This window comes from Nelumbo lutea, chromosome 7 (assembly GCF_056320005.1).
Source record: "Nelumbo lutea isolate HS-2025 chromosome 7, American lotus-T2T, whole genome shotgun sequence".
Taxonomy (NCBI): domain Eukaryota; kingdom Viridiplantae; phylum Streptophyta; class Magnoliopsida; order Proteales; family Nelumbonaceae; genus Nelumbo; species Nelumbo lutea.
In genome coordinates this window covers 29,647,176-29,668,560 of record NC_142690.1, presented here as the reverse complement: position 1 = coordinate 29,668,560, position 21,385 = coordinate 29,647,176, and the positions used below count along the sequence as shown (strand labels likewise).

General features: G+C 39.5%; 1 protein-coding gene across 1 annotated transcript in view; it reads left to right on the top strand.

Moving 5' to 3' along the window:
• Positions 1–18,553, top strand: part of RNS2 (ribonuclease 2) — a 59,455-nt gene extending 40,902 nt beyond the window's left edge. Inside the window, exon 9 of the mRNA XM_088954048.1 lies at positions 18,244–18,553. Within this exon, the coding sequence (XP_088810174.1) occupies positions 18,244–18,299 (56 nt within the window). The 3' untranslated portion in view covers positions 18,300–18,553. The remainder of the gene's footprint in view (positions 1–18,243) is intronic.
• Positions 18,554–21,385: the final 2,832 nt, after the last annotated feature.

Sequence of the window (21,385 nt, the reverse complement as noted above, 5' to 3'; positions counted from 1 at the left end):
TTCTACTTCCATTGCATCTTTACACTCAGGTATCAACAAAGCTTCACGCACTATTCTGGGAATAGAAATAGAAGCAATAGAGGCCATGAAAGATCTATAGGATTGTGAAAGACATAGTTGTCAAGGTGACGCCTAGGCGACAAGGCACCCCTGGAGGCTCGCCTCACCCAATTGCCAAGCAGTTTTTCATATTGTGTAATAAAATACTTTTATGTTGTTATTTTTTTTAGACCATAATTATAAAATAGCCATTATTAAAGAAAAATATTCATTTTTTGTGTTTATAAACTAATTTCCTTTTATTATTTTCTTATTTGTTAGGATTTAATCAACACAAACATTGCTAACTGCTGTATTGAACCCTCAATGATTTCAAAATCTGAATCGAGTAAGGGAAGAACTTAAAATTTTGTCTAATCAACATATTTCTTTTTCTTCCACCTTTTCTTTTCTTCTTTTCCTATAACAAAAATAGGGGTTCAGCCCCTATATATATATTTTTAATTTTCTTTCCTTTCTTCCTTTTCTTCTCATAAATATGTTGATTTTCAAGACTTAAACATTGTAAGAAAACCCTATTCGATTCTAGGTTAAAGTAGAGAAGAAGAAAAGAAAGAAGAAGAAGAAGAGAAGAGAAGAGAAGAAGAGTTCGACCAGATTAGGAAGGAGAAAAATTAGTCCTCCCTAGCTGACCCACTTGTATTTATTTCAAATAATAGAGTTACAAGAAAGACCATATTGTCCCTCATGAAAGACGGGAGACATAACTTAAAACATAAATAAAATAGACCTTTCACTCTCAAACAGATAAACCAGAATGACCAAAATACCCCTGATTCATGTATTCTAACACTCCCCCTCAAGCTGGAGAGTATATGTCATATAGTCCCAGCTTGTCACAAATATAATCTACTTTGCCCCGAGACAATCCCTTTGTAAAGAGATCCGCCCACTGATTTCCTGAGCTCACATGAGATGTGGTTATCACTCCACTTATCACTTTCTCTCTTACGAAGTGACAATCAACCTCAATATTCTTAGTTCTCTCATGGAAGACTGGGTTGGAAGAGATGTGAACAACAACTTGGTTATCACAGTATAGTTTCATGGGTTTATCAACTGAGAACCCCATCTCTTGTAGCAAGTTCTTCAACCATACTAGTTCACATGTGGTATGAGCCATAGCCCTGTACTCAGCTTCTGCACTACTCCTTGCCACCACCGTTTATTTCTTGCTCTTCCAAGTTACAAGATTGCCACCAAGGAAGGTACAATACCCTATAGTTGATCTCCTGTCTGATATAGAAACCAACCCAATCAGCATCTGTGTACCCTACCATCTCAAGGGTCCCTCCACTTCGATATAGCAAACCACGACCTGGAGCACCCTTCAGGTACCTAACAATCCTTAGAACTGCTTCCCAATGAGGAATCCGATGATGTTGCATAAACTGACTCACCATACTCACAGCAAATGATATATTTGGTCGGGTAATGGTCAGGTAGTTCAACTTTCCCACCAACCTCCTGTATCTTCCTAGATCATCAAACTCTTCACCTGCATCAACACTCAACTTGGCATTGAGTTCCATAGGAGTCTCTGTTGGTTTAGCACCTAACAACCCTGTTTCTTCAAGTAGGTCAAGAGCATATTTTCTCTGACATAAGTTGTTTCCATGTTTTGACCTTGCAACCTCTATTCCCAGGAAGTACTTTAGCTTACCCAAATCTTTCGTATTGAAGTGGTCCTGTAGGAATTTCTTCAACATGTCGATTCCGTTACTGTCACTCCCAGTTATGACAATATCATCCACATACACCACTAGCAAGATTTTTCCATCTTTTGAGTCATGGTTGAACACAGAATGGTCTACCTGACACTGTTTCATCCCAAAGTCTTTCACCACTTCACTGAACCTACCAAACCAAGCACGTGGAGATTGTTTCAGTCCATAATTTGCCTTTTTGAGTCTACAAACCTTACCATCCTCCCCCTGAGCAACAAACCCTGGTGGTTGCTCCATATATATTTCCTCAATGAGATCACCATGTAGGAAAGCATTTTTGATGTCAAGTTGTACAAGATTGTGTGATTGTGTTGTAGAGTAGAGAGTTCCTCTTCCATGGCTTGCCGCCACCCTGGTGAGGTAAGAGCTTCTTGGACAGTCTTGGGAATGGAAATAGATGACAGCAATGATATAAAGTTGCAATGAGAAGCAAACAGGTGAGCAACTGAAACATAGTATGAAATAGGATGAGAAGTACAAGTGCGTTTAACTTGTCCAAACCAGGTGCTCTTCTGTGGGTATCTCGTGCATCTAACTTGTCCAAGAAAGATACACTTAGTAGCTCGTGCATCTAACTTGTCCAAACCAGGCCCCAAGTGTTGAACAAAACAAACACAGCCAAAGACTCTTCGTGTGAGAAGAAATGGAAACAATATGGGAAACGACACCGAGAAGGGGGATTGACTTCCAAGGATAGACATGGGCATCCGATTGATCAGAAAACAAGATGTGAGGACGACATCACTCCAAAAATGCTTTGGGACATTCATATTGAGCATCAAGGACTGAGTAGTTTCAAGGAGATGTCGATTTTTCCGTTCAGCTACACCGTTCTGTTGTGGGGTGTAGGCACAAGAAGTTTGATGAATTATCCCATGGTGCTCTCTAAGTATTGCTGAAATGATGTTGAGGTGTACTCTATGGCATTATCGGAGCGAAGAATTTTAATATGAACACCAAATTGGGTGCGTATTTCAGCATAAAATTTTTGAAAGATAGAAAACAATTCACTGCGATCTTTCATAAGATAAATCCACGTCATCCTTGAAAAGTCATCAACAAAAATTACAAAATACTTGTAGCCATTGTATGACATCACTTTGATTGGACCCCAAACATCAGAATGAACTAAAGAAAAAGGACTCGAGACATGACTATCAACTCTTGGACTAAAAGAGACTCTATGATGTTTCCCAAGCTGACATGACTCACAATCCAAAGATGAAAGATGACTCAAGGAAAGAACCAACAACTTTAGAGCCTTGAGAGAAGGATGACCAAGTCTGCAGTGCCATTGAAGAGGAGTAAGAGACGACTGGAAAGCTGTTGGAGGGCCACCACCATCAAGGTAATACAATCCTCCTGCCTCATGCCCTCCACCAATCTTCATCCTCGTCTTGAGATCCTAAAACACACAAGAAGAGGGATAAAAGGTTATGGAACAGTTAAGAGATTTGGTTAATCTACTAACAGACATAAGGTTAAAGGGGAACTTGGGAACATATAAAACAGATGATAAAGACAAGGAGGAGAGATCAACATCACCAACACCACAGATGGGAGATGTAGAACCATTAGCAAGTGTAACTGTTTGAGATGTGGAGGGCCGAGAAAGAGAAGAAAATACATTAGGAGTCCCAGACATATGGTCCGAGGCTCCAGAGTCAATGATCTAGTGTGGAGGCTTGGAAGCTAAATAAGCCATACCTGAATGGGCAAGGGTAGCAGTGTTCTGCTGAGATGTCTAAAGGAACTGGTCATATACTGCACGGGGTACACTCACCATCTCCTTGCTAGAAGCACTAGTAGATGTGGAGAGGGTCGGGTCAGTTTGCTGACTTTCAGTAGTTGTACCACTTCCTTTAGTCATAGCATGATTAGCCCAAGTGTTGGGTGGACCACGCAAATCATGGCAGAAGTTAACCGTGTGCCCCTCTAAACCACAATGAGTACACTTCCTAGGGGCATTACTTCTTCCTTTACCACGACCTCCCCCTAAGTCCCGACCTCCACTCCGGCCACCAGCACAGTTAAACATGGGACCACCACGGTTACCTGGAGGTCCACTACCACCACCACCACCACCTCTATTTCCATATCCACCCCCTTTAGTCACCACGAAACCAGATCTGTCCGAGAGAGAGGAATGTTCTATAGACTCAATAGATGTCCTCTTAAGACGGGCAAAAACTTCTTCAAGTGAGGGAAGAGCAGACCCCACCAGTATTTGTGCTCGGACGGGCTCATACTCAGCCTTCAAACCCACCGGAAACCTTGTCACATCAAGTTGCTCACGTTGTTGTTGTTGAATTTGAACATCCGATGTCAGAGGATGATACACATTGAGCTCATTTTGGATATTCCTCAAACTTGCATAGTATTCCTCTAAGCTTTGACTGCCTTGCTTCAGATTAAAGTACTCTTGGTACAACTGATACACCCTAGTTATATTGTCTTGTCCGGAGTATAGCTTCTTAGCATGATCCCAAATTTCTTTAGCTGTATCTAGGAACATAAAGTTCACACTAATTTTTTGTTCCATGCAATTCCATAGCCATGTCATTATCTGTGCATCTTCCTGTTCCCAATCATTGAACTCTAGAGAATCAGAGGAAGGTTTATCCTCTCTCACATGTTTTACCCTTCTCTTGGCCTTTAAGAACACTTCCACAGATTTTGCCCACGGCACATAATTCTCACCATTCAATTTAATAGATGTCATTTGAACATTTAGGTAGTCTGGAGAAAGCACAACGCCAGTTTTGTTGTCATTCCCATCACCAATCGATGCCATCTTAACTAATTCACCTTCAAATATGCAACACAACCTCACGCACTTCTACAAAACCTATCTCACTTTCAGCACCACCAACTTCTTCAAATACACATTGCACATAAAATACTAAAGCTGAAATCACTCGGTCATTACATCAAACATCTGTACTGCACACTGCAGAATCATTCACCCACCAAATATAAGGGCTGAAGTCACTTAGTCATTAAATCAAACACTTGTACTGCACACTGCAGAACTATTCTAACACCAGATACAAGGGTTCACTTTTAAATATTCAAAATCATCGATACACCATTCAACACAATACTACTACCACCACACCACTGCTGTCGTGAACTTCAGCAGTCAAAAAAGCCCTACTTTCAGCACACATATGAGGTAAAAACAGAGAAAAACAGGATTGATATGTATACTAGTCATTCCAAACCTCCACAAGGAAAAATTTCGAACGAAAACACAGCATTCACAGTCCACTACTTGGGCAAAAGACAGCACTGTTCATACCTGTCCACAAACAGCCCTCTTCGCATCATAGAATAGAGGGCATCTAGCACACCACTTCAACGACCACCACCACAGTAATTGGAGGCATACTCACCTCCAAAACCACAAAACGACGACTCCTTTCAGGCCCCTTGTCGAGCTTCAACTCAGGCTAGCAGAAATTTGAAGAAGGCTGAAATAGTTGGCGGTGAACCCAGGAACAAGACAGCAGCAAGGAAGAATGAAAGGAGAGCAAGGATTTACTGCTCTGATACCATGTAAGAAAACCCTATTCGATTCTAGGTTACAGTAGAGAAGAAGAAAAGAAAGAAGAAGAAGAAGAAGAAGAGTTCGGCCAGATTAGGAAGGAGAAAAATCAGTCCTCCCTAGCTGACCCACTTGTATTTATTTCAAATAATAGAGTTACAAGAAAGACCATATTGTCCCTCATGAAAGATGGGACACATAACTTAAAACATAAATAAAATAGACTTTTCACTCTCAAACAGATAAACCAGAATGACCAAAATACCCCTTATTCGTGTATTCTAACAAACATGAAGTTTATAATTTTCTTATGAAAATTATGGATAGTGATTAAAGAAAGTTGGTTATGGAACCTAGAGAACTACCCTAGGATATGTGATTTTTACTTCAAAAAATTCATTGCCTAGGCGACAAGGCGCCCCCTGTCGCCTAGCCTTGCCTTGGCGCTTGAAAACTATGACAATCATAAGAGAGAAATTGGGAGATACAATGAGCAGTGGATGAAGTACAATGGTGCTTCCTTTAACGAACTACAATTGGGAAATCAAGGTCATTTGAAGGTAGGGAATGAGGCTCAACAGTGTTAGGTATATCACCTGCAACAATGGGCTCAATAGTGAAAGTAGTACTTGGATCTAGAGCTGTAGAAGGAATTGGAATCGACCTGGACTGCTGAGGACCAAAATCAACATGCCTACACCGTCTGTGAAACACCCTCAATTCCCTACACTTCTAGTTGTCTCGCCCAAAATTATTACCCTTGGCTAAGCGGTCATTGAAGCGTAGCCTTAGGTGTCGAATCCACAGAGAAACTGATTAAACCAACAAAAGGAGTTATCGCTAAGAGTGAATAACCTAGAGAAAATGATTTTCTAAAAATAAAAAGAAGAGCAAAAATATTTGAATAAAAGTAACAATGATTAAAGGATGAAAAGTAATTTGTGATGAATAAGGCTTCAAGATTCACTTGATTGATTTGCTTAACTGGTCTCGACTTCGATTCCCATTTATTACTCAATTGCAAGTTTCACATCCCAAACAAACAATCGGAAAATATAACTTTGAAACCAACGACAAGAACAAAAGTATTTGTTCTGAGAGAATTGATTTTCGATGAAGAACAGAATGATCTATTCTTACAAGCTACCCAAGAACGACAACATATCAGATTGACAATATCGCAGTCAAGGATCAACTCATAAAATAAATCTACCCAATCAATTATTTTCTAACAAATTGCACATAAAAAGAGCATGACTAATCTTATATGGAAATTGAAAATTATAACTTCAAGGTTTATAAAAATAATAAAAGAAATCTCTCAAGAACAAAATTAAACATTGAAATCTCTCAAGGAATCAAAGTAAAATAACAAGTAAAACTCATCGATCAAGATCCTCCCTAGCCCTGTTGAAGCTTTAGCCGCGCTTGGACGCCATTCTCCCCTCTTCTCTTCTGCGAAAGACTGAGAAAATAATGCCAAAATAACCTCTGGAAGTTGTCCCCCTTTTTGGTCAGATTTTTCCTTTTAATTGTGATGCCAGGCTCCTCAATCTGCTCAGCCCGGATCTGCGTCTTATCCCCCAATTTTCACCTGAATAGAGATTGATTTAGAGGAAGTTATCAACAGATGAATTGTAGCTCTGTCTCTTAGCTATCCATAGCCTCAAGAATCATTGAATTTCGACATCTGCATAGAAAGATATGCCCAAAATACCGGACCCTGTTCAGAGTAATGCGGCAAACGAATCAGCACTCATACTTGGGTCATGGAACTTGGGCTTGGGTTTCTTGGACCTATGTTTGGGCTTTCCTCCATTCAATTATTAATTCTTTCAGCATAAAAATTTCACAAATAATAAAATTTAACATTTATAAAAATTATTATGAAAAAATATTACTTTTAAGCTCTTTATTTTACAAATGTCAATTGTTGAGCACACTTTAGATATACATTTTCATGCTTTCGTCATTAGCAACGCTCTTCACCACTCTCCCCTTCAGTGATTGGAATAGGTAATGGAACTTCTTGGGCTGAATTACCCACCTCACCACTCTCCCCCTGAGAAGAAACCCTATGATAGTAAGGCACATCCTCAAGGAATGTCACATCTATAGATACAAACTGTTTACCAGAAGCAGGCTCATAACAACAATACCCCTTTTGATTTTGTGCATACCCAAGGAAAATACATTTGGCAGCTTTGGGATCAAATTTGGAGTGATGTGGTCCAAGAATTTGAACAAAACAAGTACATCCAAAGGTTTTAAGAGGGATAGTGAACAAATCCTTGTTTGGATACAAGAAGTTAAATGGTGTTCTCATGTCTAAAACCCGTGAAGGAATTCTGATAATGAGGTATATAGCTATATGGATAGCATCCCCCCAAATTTGTATAGGAAAACTAGAGTTTAGCATGATGCTTCTAGCTACTTCCAAGATATGTCAGTTTTTTCTCTCAACAACCCCATTTTGTTGAGGTGTATGAGGACAAGTGCTCTGATGGATGACCCCATAATCAAGGAGATATGAAGCCAAGGGTTTTGTAAAATACTCCATGGCATTATCAGATATGAGGATTTTGATCTTAATTCCAAATTGGGTCAATACCATTTGATGGAAAGACCGAGTTAGAGTAAGGACCTCATCTCCAAAGTGCATAAGGTAAACCCATGAGAAACGAGTACAATCATCAACAACCAACAAGAAATATTTATACCCCCTATAGTAGTCATATGATATGGTCTCCAAACATTTGTATGCACAATTTCAAAAGGAATACTGCTTCTTTTATTGCTTAAAGAATAGATTGATCTACAATGCTTTGCAAGTTCACAATTCTCACACCTCAAACTAGACACTTGGATTGTCTCAAACAAATTAGGAAATAGGTTCTTTAAAGACTCAAAATACAAATGACCCAACCTATTATGCCAAAGCATAACCTGACAGACTAATTAAGAAACACATAACTTCCTGACTTCAATATCCTTTCCTTGTGGATGCTCAAATAGATAGACTCCATCCGTCTCACGGCCAATTCCAATCACCTTCCTTGTCACTAGTTCCTGAAAAACACACCGATCATGGAAAAATGTCACTGAACAGTTCTGATTCTTAGTAATACTATTAACTGAAAGAAGGTTAGCACTAAGCTTAGAACATGCAAAACTGGGGACAAGGAGATAGGCACAAGAGAGCTATCAACAATAGATACTTTGTCTCTGCCAGAGGATAGACAGTAGGTAGTAAACAAGGTGGATAAACTAGTCATATGATCAGAAGCACTGGAATCTATTACCCAGAAAGGTCTAGTGTTACCTAGGATTGATGCATGATATGTTGTAGCTCTTGTACCTGAGTGAGCAAAGGCTGAAGTGGGAGTAGTAGATGTAATAGCTGGTAGCTGAGATGAGGGTCCAGAAGTACCATCTTCACTCTCCAACTGTGTCTAGGCAGCTCGGACAACAGCTAGGGAATCTAGGGATGTGGTCCTTGTGCTGGAAGATGATGCACTATTAGTAGTAACTGCAACATTAGCATTTCCCTTCTTATTTCTGAGTCGAACTGGAATAAGATGAGGATACAACTTCCAAGTTCCAACAAGTGTCCCTACTATGCTTTGGCTTCTTACAATAATTACAAAATATCTCCCTTTTATCTTCCTTCTTCATTTCCCTTTCCTTATCTCCCCCAAACTTTTTGGTTTTGTTGTTGCTAAGGCTGATTCCATAGGCTGGAATTGTAAGATCACCTTTCTCCTACTCTCTTCACTGTGAACTAGTGAATAGGCCTGAGACAATGTCACACTCTCCCTGGTTGTTGTCTTACAATGTCAAATTCTGAATTCAGACCAGCTAGGAACTCAAACACTCTGTTTCAATTAGTTTGCTATAAGTAGTTGCATCTCTCTGACTTTCCCACTCAATTGTCTCCAAGTGGTCAATTTCATGCCATAGAGTTTTTAAAATTGCAAAGTTAACAAAGACTAGCTTCTCTCCCTGCTTGAGTTTTTTTTCTTTTTTTATCAATAATAGTGAATTTTATTAAAGATTGAGAAATTACATAGCTAAGGATCTAAAAAATCTTAACTCCCTAATACATCCATGCACAACCAACCTATAAATTAATTACAAAACAGCCCAAAAAATAGAGTTTTTGTTCACCCCTTGCCTAGTTAAATCATTTGCCAATGAGTTTGCACTTCCCTTTACCCATGTACAACTAACTTCAATGTCCTTAGGCACTTAAATTTCCTCTTTTCATTGTTGTAGTTCCAGAGCTTGGAATTGTCCTCTTTTAACTAGTTCACTACAATTTTAGAATCACCTTCTATGATCAATTTCTTAATATGCATGTCTTTTGACCCTTTGTACCCCTTCAAGAGCTCCAAGTATTTCAGCCCTCAAGGAATCTCCCACCCTGATTGGACCAGAATGCATAGCTAACAGATTCCCTTTTTCATCTCTTATCACTCCCCCTATTCCAGAGGGCCCTGGATTGCCCAAACTACTGCCATCAAAGTTCAGTTTGATAAAGCCGCTTGGTGGAGGGGTCCAACAAGAACTTGAAACTTGAGATTATTCACTTCACACTTTAATTCATAAGCCCTAGCAACATTAAGGGGTTGGGAGTATGTCTCTTTCATATTGCCCCAAATCTCCTTGGTTGTTTTTGTCCATAAATAATTTTGGTTAATGTGAGGCTGCATTGAATTGCACAGCCAAGTCATCACCAAATAGTTCTGTTGCACCCATTTGGCATGTGATATGTCTTCCTTGGCTGGTTTCTTTATATCCCTAGTCACATAGCCTAATTTGCTTCTACCTCCAATGGCCATCATAGCTGATTGGGTCCATTCCAAGTAATTGGTTCCATCAAGCCTAACAGTAGTAATCTGAAAAGAACTCTCAGTCATGCTTCCATTCCCTTGAGTTTTTAATTCACTTCCAGCCTTCTCCATTTTATTAAGATATTAACAGGTCACTATTTCAAGAAGTAAACTCCTGAACTGCCCCCTTTTTATGCAGAAAACCTTAGCTGATTGAAATCAGCCACCCAGAAATCACTCACAATGAAGAATTATAATCCAGAAATCATTCACAGTCAAGAATCACCACCAAGAAATCACTCAGCCAAAATAACAAGTCTGGGAGCAAGGAACTGATTGTAGGGTTTGAAAAACCTAGAGAAAAGAACAGGGAGAACGAGATCTGTCAAAAACCCTAGAGAAATGAACAGGGAAGACAGAAATCTGTCAACCGCCGCTTCCAGAGTGGTCTAAATTGCCCTTATTCAAGGTCGGTCTCAATAAAAAGTTCTTTCTCAAAAAGAAACTGACTTCCACCTTCAATCTCCAGTTTAAACCTTAAACTTGGACATATCTATTTTCTCTGATCCTTCCTGGTCACCGGGCATTCTCCAAAGGTCATGCAAACCCTTTGGCAGCAACTAAAGACTCCAGCAACCTCCAAGAATCAGGTGATGATGCAGAGCTTCCGGTCCTAGAAAGTTCTCATGCAGCCGACTGGATTAGGCTCACATGAGAACCCTAATCTGTCCTAGGTTGGCTCTGATACCAACTTGGATAAAAGAAACCAGAACCTGTTTGTTTTCTGATATAAGTTAAGTAGAAGAAGAGGAGAAAAGAAGGTCACGAACAGAAGAAGAAAAGAGAGGAGAAGAAGAAGAAGAAGAAAGGAGAAAAGGGTGCAGTTAGATGACCTTGCTGCCCCATCAGATCAGTATTTATATGTTTGTAACTTAACATTAGTGGAGTTACACAAATACCCCTGCTGAAACAGAAATAAATATAAAACAAATATTTCTGTCCTAACTACCGTAACTACCATGAAATAAATATAAAGATATTAGTGGGATTGGGACCACACATTAGCTACTAATAACTATCTCTACAGTAAGATTAAGTGCTCTCAAATGTCAGGGATTACAAAGAGAACCTCTATTTTGTTCTCTTTTTTCAATATAAGAGATGAATGGACCATAAAATGAATTTGACTAGTCAAATGCTTATGATTATGGATCACGTGTGAAGGTATTGGAGACACTGTTTGATGGGTACCAACCTTCAAGAACTCTTACATCTAAGAACACCTAGACAGGTGAATGTTGGCATCCAATATCTTGCAATCCTTTTGGATGATCAGAGAACAATGATCAATGCCTGAAAATTGATTTATTGAGGGTAGAAGAAATGCCATTACCCATTACCCAATGTTGGTCCCAGGCTCCCAGCTATTTGGGGTCTTGGAAGAGTAGACTGGATACAGTCCTAAACTTTGGCTTTTTTCTTTTTCACAGAGTGGTTGCTCTCAAACTTGAACCTGCGTTCTCATGCTTGCCCCCTCAACTATATGCATTGGTGGACTCCATGGTTGTCAAGACATCACCTAAGAGTAGCTCCAATAGGTGATCAAATGAAAGAAAGTAGATTAAGTCTGGTTTGGTTATGTGGATAGATCATCAACAGCACCTGTAAGAAGTGATTTGTTGCAAGTTGAGGGGGCTATAAGGGCTAAGGCCTATGGGTAGACCATAATTTACATGTGTAGAAATGATTTAAGCACCAATAATTTAAAAATGGATATGGGCATTAAAGAGAATGAATTGGTGAAACAAGATTCATGTAGCCGACTACATATAGTTGGATGAGGTGTGGATGATGATGATGACGATTGGGGTATGAGATCTGTTGACAGGTGTATTATATGTACTGTACGCAGGTTTAGTGCCTGCAGGGGTAGAAGCTATAGTCCTGATGCTCAAAGACAAGGAAGAGGAAGCATTCCCTAATGCTGCGATTAGTCTTCACTGCCGAGTAGGGTTCTGCTACAAGAAAGCTGACTGTTCAACTTCCTAGCGCAGAACAGGGTTCTGCTTCATGTTTTCTGGGGTTGCTCGACTAAGAAGACTGTAGAAAACCATCACAGATGTTCGAAGAAGGATTCTGGCCTACAGAGAAGATTGGGTCCATGAGTGTACTGCCTATTCACAGTTCGGGTGACCTGGGTACTGAACTGAAGTTTCTCTGTTTATGGTTCTCTTCTTGCACTCTTTCGATGGATGTCCAGAAATCTGAGTAGGGACTGTTCGGCTATTTTGTTTTTCCCTCCTCCGACTGTGTGTTGCTCTATTCAGCTCTCTAAGGGACTGTTGTTGAACCCTAAACCCTAAGTGACTGTTCGGCTGCCGTGGAAAGTGGATATCAGCCGATTAGGTGTGTTGAACCACCACTTCTATTGCTGTATTGCTGTTCCTACTGATTAGGTGTGAATATCAGCACTTGTATTGCTGTTCCCACCGTGAAGCTGCATGAAAGTTGTAAAATTGTAGGTCATCTAGACCTAGTTACACTGCAAGTGCCGTGTTCGTATATTGTTCTGTGGACTCCTACAAAGCGTAGGTCATACAAACTAGTACTGCAGCTGAAGTGTTTGTGTTTGGTTCTCTATGAAACCAGAAATCAACAAGTGCCTAGTTGTGGACTGTAGCAGCTCTGTAAGGCAGTGTACCTTTGTTTTTGAGTTCTTCTAAACCTAGAACCATGCATAAGGAAAGATTGTGGTGCACTAATTGTCAAAATCCCCGACACACCAAAGATACTTGTTGGGATCTCCATGGGAAGCCAAAGTGGGCTCAGGATTTACCTAAGAAGAAGTAAGGTTCATATGTAATTAGAAGACCCGGGCAACAAGGTACCAAGAATCACCACATGATCAATATGGTTACTCGGGAGAATCAGCCCTCCACTTCTACTGTGACTCAAACACCACATGGCCAACATAGCTACTTTGGATCTGACCCGTGGAAAGATATTGTAAACTCCTTCCGTGACCATTTGGAGCTTTATGGTAGAGCAATTCGCCAGGTGGATGCTCCTCCCACCACCTCTTTTGCATCCACATCAGGTAATCTTGCCACAACTTTCCATGCTGCTTCTTACAACCTTGACTCTCCATGGATCATTGATTCTGGAGCGTCAAAACACATGACTGGTATGTCCTCTTACTTTCAAACCTATCACCCTCTTTCCGGAAGAGATAAAGTGAGACTAGCTGATGGATCATACACTTCCATAGCTGGTCAAGGAACTGTCTCTCTTCCCCTCGGCCTTACTCTTTCTGATGTTCTTCATGTTCCAAAATTCCCTATGAATTTGTTCTCAGTCAGTAGTGTTACAAATTCCTTAAACTGTTCTGTGACTTTTTTCCCTTCCTATTGTGTGATTCAGGATCTTGCTTCGGGGAGGACGATTGGTAGGGGACGTATGGTTGATGGACTCTACATGCTAGAGAATACGGCTGGCCTTCATGTTACAGAGTCTATGAGTAAGTTCAAAAAAAGTAAAATGTATTTGTAGCACTGTCGTCTGGGTCATTTGTCTTTTGAAACCTTGAAATTTGTTTTCCCAGAACTGTGTAAGTCAATGTCTGTTTCTAATCTTTCTTGTCAAACGTGTTAGTTAAGCAAGCATCGTAGAACTCAATTTCCTCAAAGAAATAGTAAATCTGAGTTTCCTTTTCACATTGTGCATTCTGATGTGTGGGGCCTTGTTACTTTACCTTCTGAGAGTGGCTACAAGTACTTCATTACCTTCATTGACGATTATTCCAGATACACTTGGGTATATCCAATGTGAACCCGTGAGGAAGTACAAAAAATTATCCAAGATTTTCAGTGGATGGTCTTCACCCAATTTCAGACCGAGATTCAAATATTTCAGTCAGACAATGCAAAAGAGTTTTTTCATAGTGACCTCGCGGAGTTCTTTGCTTCACATGGCTCTCTTCATCGGAGCTCTTGTGCCGGTACGCCACAACAAAATGGTGTGGCTGAACGGAAGAACCGACATCTACTTGAAGTGGCACGGGGTTTACTACTCCACATGAATGTTCCCAAACGTTTTTGGCTTGAGGCTGTCCTTTGTTCTACATACCTCATTAACCGAATGCCCTCTCGTTGGTTAGAGTACAAAGCCCCACATCAACTTCTCTTTCCTAAGGCCCCTCTTCTTTCTATCCCTCCTCGTGTTTTTGGTTGTCGGTGCTTTGTCCAAAACCTATCTCCCACCCGGGGGACATTGGACTCCCGTGCTATCCCGTGCATATTTCTTGGCTACTCATTCTCTCAGAAAGGGTATCGTTGCTTTGATCCTGTTTCTCGGAGATTCTATTGTCTCCATGGATGTTACCTTCTTTGAAGATGAGCCCTTCTTTCCTGTTTCTCCTCAGGGGGAGTGTAGGCATGAGGAGAAACTGGTTCAGCTTCCTCCTCTTCCTAATTCTTCTCCTTCTCCCCCTTCTCTTCCTGATCCTCCACCTTTCCGTGTTTTTTCTCGTCGTCATAAAGGCCAACCAAGTTCAAGAGCTGTGGGGAATCCAGAAGCTGTACCTCAAGTGCCATCAAACTCCTCAGGGGAAGATCATACTCTCTCAGGTAACTTGACTCCCAATGATGGTCCTGACCTCCCTGTTGCTAATGATCTTGACCTTCCTATTGCCCACAGGAAAGGTGTTAGGTTGTGCACTACTAAATACTCTATTTCCAACTTTGTTTCCTATGAGAACATCTCACCTTCATTTCGTGCCTTCCTTACCTCCATTGACAGTATTCCTATTCCCAAGAATGTGGTAGAAGTTCTCTCAGTACCAGAATGGACAATTGCCATGAAGGAAGAAATCGATGCTCTTCATAAGAATGGCACGTGGGATCTTGTTGATCTCCCTAAGGGGAAGGATCCAGTTGGATGTAAATGGGTGTTCACTGCTAAGCATGGGGCTGATGGAATTGTGGAGAGGTATAAAGCTCATTTAGTGGCAAAGGGTTTTACTCAAGTATATGGAGTTGATTATGTAGAAACCTTTGCCCCTGTTGCCAAAATGAACTCTATTAGAGTACTTTTCTCTCTTGCTGCCAATCTGAATTGGTATCTACATCAGCTCGACATCAAGAATGCCTTCTTGAATGGTGACCTTGAAGAGGAAGTTTATATGGTTCAACCCCCCGTTTTTTTGGCTCAAGGAAGTGAACAGAAAGTGTGCAAGTTAAAGAAGTCTTTATATGGGCTGAAGCAATCACCAAGAGCTTGGTTTAGCAGATTTCATACTGCAGTTCAGCAGAGAGGATACAAGCAATGTCAGTCAGATCACACACTGTTTGTAAAAAGGGTAGAAAGTAAAATGGCTTCCCTAATAGTATATGTGGATGACATAATTGTTACTGGTGACTGGAAGGATGAGATTCAAAGTTTGAAGGGCTTCCTTGCTACTCAGTTCGAAGTGAAAGATCTAGGACCCGTTAAATACTTCCTTGGAATTGAAGTTGCCCGATCAAAAAAGGGTATCTTCATCTCCCAAAGGAAATATGTCCTAGACTTGCTTAAGGACACTGGAAAGATTGGGGTTAAACCAGCTGACTCTCCCATTGACCCCAACCATAAGTTGACAGCCAAGGTGAACCTCTTAAGGATGTGAAGCAATTTCAGAGGCTTGTAGGGAGATTGTTGTACCTCTCTATGACTCGTCCAGGTATAGCATATGCTATTGGTGTCCTTAGTCAGTTCATGCATGCACCTAGGTCCATTCATCTTGAAGCAGCGGAAAGAATACTGCGGTATCTTAAGAAGTTCCCAAGTGCTGGCTTATTATTCTAGAAACATGGACATTTGAGAGTTGAAATTTACACAGATGAGGACTGGGCTGGATGTCAAAGTGACAGAAGGTCTACTAGTGGTTACTGCACCTTTGTAGGAGGGAACCTTGTTACTTGGAAGAGTAAGAAGCAAACCGTGGTAGCTAGATCTAGTGTTGAATCTGAGTACCGTGCAATGGCACATGGAGTAGTCGAAGGTATGTGGATAAAAAATCTATTGGGAGAGTTGGGTTTTCCAGTAGACAAACCCATGACTCTAGAGTACTGTGACAACAAGGCAGCTCTATAAGTATCGCTGCCAACCCGGTACTACATGATAGAACAAAGCACATTGAAGTTGACAAGCATTTTATCAGAGAGAAAATCATCATAGGCGAAGTATGCACTCCATACATCAGCTCTGAAGACCAATTAGCAGGCATCTTTACAAAGGGTCTAAACCATTCCAGACACCAAGGTCTCTGTGACAAGTTGGGCATGATTGATATCTATGCTCCAACTTGAGGGGGAGTGTGGTGTATTATTTGTACTGTACGCAGGTTTAGTGCCTGCAGGGGTATTTTTGTAATTTTTTGTAGTCCTCTTGTGTTGTATGGTTAGTATAGTATAAATACAAATGCTTCACTCGCATGAAGTAGTTCTTTTGAGGCCTTAAGTCTGCAGCCTCTTCTCTCCTCTTCTGCTCAACAAGATCAATATAGATTCTAACCCTACTTATGCCGATTTCTTTCTTCTTCTATATTTTGTTCTTATATCATGACAAAATACCATTCATCACCGGATTATTTAACAAGTTTGTATCAGAGCACTCCTCATGTTTGCCCTATGCTGACGTGAATCCTGAAGCACTTTTGGCATCACCAACCATATAGTTGACATTTGTAGGTATATGGTCAACCTGTAACTCATTACCAAACAAAAAAAAAAAAAACAGATTCTGTAAGACTCAATTTTAGAGTCTTTTAAATGCAAGCTATAATTCTTTTGGTGTTTTTTTGCTATTTTTTATAGATTTTAATCATAAAATCGAGAAAAACCAGATTTGTATCCAGGAGCCTGTATGCTCCAATGTATGGCTTGTTCTTCACCTTTTTGCACATGTTGATATCTGCAATAAGCAAGTGAGTTCAAACTTATTTTAATGACTGAGGACAGCCTAATTTCTTCATAGGTTTATATTGAAGGTTAGACTGCAATCTGCAAAATCTCTCTCTCCCAACTTGTCCCGGTACTAAGATGGACTTCATTATAGTTTCCAGTGGAACCCCAAAGAAAGGCAGATTTTAAGCCTTTTAGATTCCTGAATTGATGCCTATGTGTTTGGTGATAGAAAAAGCAGCAGCTGTGGTGAGGGTACATCTCCCACTCAGCAGGGTTGCTATATTTCCATCCCAAGTGGGTTATTGATCCAGCAGGGATCTCATCATAGATATGTTGGGTTCTGCCACTAATAATTGGCAGGCTAAACTATTTATATTTAGTAGTAGTGATTGTCTCGTTGGTTTTCTTTTTACATAATTGCATCTCCTTTCTTATAATTATTTTCTCTTTTCTTCCATTTTTAATTTTCAAGATATCATGTCCACATGCACTTAAGAGGAGTCTACCATCCTAAATGGATTCAATATATGTTTATTCATGGATTTTTCTTGCAGTAAATTTAACTTCGTCTTAATCAAGGGCTATGGTAATCTCTTTGCTGCTTTCCACTATCAAACCTCGTAGTTGGGGTGAACTATAACACCTCGCTATTTTGGCTGTAGGAACCATCATTAGGCCTATAAATGAACAAGAAATGGATGATTCCCCCCTCCCCCCTCCCCCTCTCTCTTCCTTTCATGGATAAACAACTAGTTATATATCTGTGGTCCCTTCAGTTCATCATTTTTAGTTAACTTCTGTATGTGTTCTTCAGTCTTCAAATTTTATTCTATATCCTAGTTGACATCTATTTCATTTCCAATCCTTGTCAGTTTCTGAAAATGGTCTTACCTTGTATGTCAATCATGGACCATTTTAGTGCTAATTATTATGTTTCACTTAGGAATTCAGAAGCATTAGGTAAAAATAAATTATTTTGATGTGCTGATATGTCAATTTTATTTCATTACTCTGAGTTCTAGAATAAACAGTATTCCTACTTCTTTATCTTGCTCTTTATATCTTTACTAGAATTGCTTTAGAAAACTCTCATGTGATCCTGTTTTTGTTTACAAATTTCATTTCTCTTTTTGCAGAACTTGAAAATGGTAAAGATGAATTTCCATGGTTATTTGATATTGAAGCCATCTAAATCACCTACTTAAATGTATTCATACTGCTATCTAATCTGTGTGTGTAAATTTAATTTAAGAGAACCATGAGTTGTCACAATAATTGACATAAAAAGGAGACTTCAACATTTATCAATTAGTTGTTTTTTTTATGTGGTCATTATTATCTATTATCCAGATGTACTGGAAATATCTAAGGGGACAAGTCATCGTGTAAAGGTGGAACTTAGGTTCACTCAAATATATTAATATTGGAAGGCAGTTGCAAATTTCATCGTCCCTTGTGTAAATGCGCAGGAGTGCAAGTAGGCTGAGTGTATATTATAGTTTCCTTTTGCCTCAGATTTGACCTTGATTTGTTTGTTAATTACAGGGAAAAGTTAAGTATTCACTTTATATAAAGAAAGGTAGGAGGGTCATTTATTGCAAAAACTCTGCTCATATGGTATCTAGCCTTACATTGGGGATATCTCCCCGTACATTTATGTTGAATTCATGGGGATATGTTCCCAACGTGCAACGGGATTCCCATGCTTACAGTGTATGCATAGGTTTTGTTTGCAGGGAATTTGATCGCTCATTTATTTATGTAGTCTCCACTTTATATGAGAGAGAATTGAGGTAGGAGGAAAGTGGTACAGAGTTTGCATAAGGGTTGAATTTTGAGGATGTTGTTACTACTTTTGGCACGGTTTGGGAAGTGCTTACAGTACAAATCTTGTATATAGTGTTTCTAATTTTTGTATTTACGTTCTTCTCAAATTGAGCCTTTATGATACCAGTTTGATCGGTTATTAAGTTTTTTTTTTTTTTTTTTTTTTTTGTGATGTAAAATTGTCAATTGTCGAATAAATAAAAGTTGGGGTGCAACACGAGAAATTCTCAAGAGGTCATCCATCCTAATACTAGTCTCGCCCAAACATGCTTAAGTGCTTAATTTTGGAGCATAAAAGTTTTTTTTTTTTTTTTTTTTTTCTAGTCCATGTATAGATTATCAGTGTATTAATGGAGGTAACCATGGGAACTGCTATTCATGTTGTTTTGTAAGAATAGAGTACAATTTGGGACCCTTCACTCCCGAATGAAGTGATTGGGCTTCTCTGAGTAGCTGATCGATCAAAAACTAAGTACAAAATATTACAAAGTATCAAGACGATTCAACCCACTTTAGTGTTAAGAGTTAGGGCTATAAGCTATTTAATGGGTTCAAACATTAGTATCCATTCCGATTTTTGTGTTTGTAAATTTATCAAACTGGATAAACTATGGATATGCGATTTGAGCATAGCGTGGTATTGATACTTCGAACCATCTCTGTTGACGGAGACACGGGGAGAGCACTTCCTCTTGGGATTTATGTTGAGTATTTGTGTGTTTTTTTTTCAATGAAATAGTTAATGAATTTGTATTTATATCTTTGAAAATATGGTGAATATGTTAAAATATATTTGGATCAATTTTGATAGACTTTTTTTTAAAATGAAGGTGAAATAAAATATAAAATAAAATTGACAGTTGACACATCATAAAAGAATGGCAAGAAAGGAAGAATTGAGGTAGGAAGCAAGATGATGTGACCCCTACTTTATATGAGAGAGAACTGAGGTAGGAGGAAGGTGGAGCAAATCTTGCATCAGTTTTTGAGATGCAAAACTTATATTACTAGTGAGTACAAATGACACAAAAAAGTACAAATTTTGTATCCAGTGATGTAATCATAGATACAAGCAAATAGATGCAAATTTTGTATTTAATTCTGATTTACAGTTTTGCGCTGCAACCAAACGAAACGCAGAATTGGGTTCAAAATATGGTCAAAGTTCGAAATATTGGTACTGCATAACGTTTGGAAAGGTATTTTAAGCACTAAGAATAAGATGAGACTTGAGGAGGTTTCTTGTTCTGCAGGATCGATTCCTTTGACAAGGGCAAATGCTAACTTGTGGGAACACGGTTCTCTATGATGTGAACTGTGCGCCGCTCCCCCTCCCCTCTAGAATTGGCATGCGTCTCACTTTATGACCTCAGCTCATTTCACAGGCTAATAAGACTGACAAGTTATTTGTTTTCTCTAGTAAGCAATGGCATCCATCCGCACATAGGGAGCATCTCCCCTGTTTTATATTAAATTCATACGAGGATGTTTTTACCATTCAGCTGAAGGTCTTGCAGAGTTTTTGTTTGCACGGAATCCTATTGTATCAAGGCCCCATTCTTTTTTTGGGAAGCTATTTACCCATGTTCTTTATTTTTTAGGTAAATAAGAAGACGAAAATTTTAGCCATAAAAACCCATTATTAAAAGAGAATATTGTTTTGAAGAGTGTAGAATTTTTGCTTGCGCGAGACCCCAATGCATCAAAATCCCATTAGTTTTTTAGAAAGTTACTTATAATTTTTTATTTCCTAAATAAATAAGACAATGACCATTTTAACTATAAAAAGCCATTATAAAAGTACAATTTTGTTTCATCCAAGTATTAGCAACCCCTAAAACCTTGGTTAGAGCTCACCTCAAAGCACACCACGTGTCCCATGAAGCAGTCGTATCCACCTGGATCAATGGGAGATAGGTATCACGTTCTATCCGGCTACTTCTCGGCATGGCCATTATATCAGACCCATTGACAATGAAACACGTGTCATTTGTCGTACTGCAATATGATGAGAAAGTTTAAAACTGAACTTGCGTCCAGAGAAAACAGGGGAAGTAAAAGAGAAGACTGAAACTTCGGAAGCTGGCAAAGAAGCTTTGGAGAAATTGTTAGTTTGTTACTACTAGCATCAACCCTCATGCATGGTGGGAACCCATCGAGGGTGATCATTTCAGTCCATTCCAGAAATTCCAGGTTTGGACATAAATTTTGGCCAGGCCAGGCTTGGGCTCAGGCAATAAATACCCTTGTCACAGGTGCAAAGCCTGGTTCATGATCACCCCAAGAACTCAACTTCACCTATTAAGGGTGATCCATTTCAGCCCATCCAGAAATTTCAGGTTTGGACATAGGTTTTCGCCAGGCCAGGCTTGGGCTCAGGCAATAAATACCCTTGTCACAGGTTCAAAGCCTGGTTCATGATCACCCCAAGAACTCAGTTTCACCTATTAA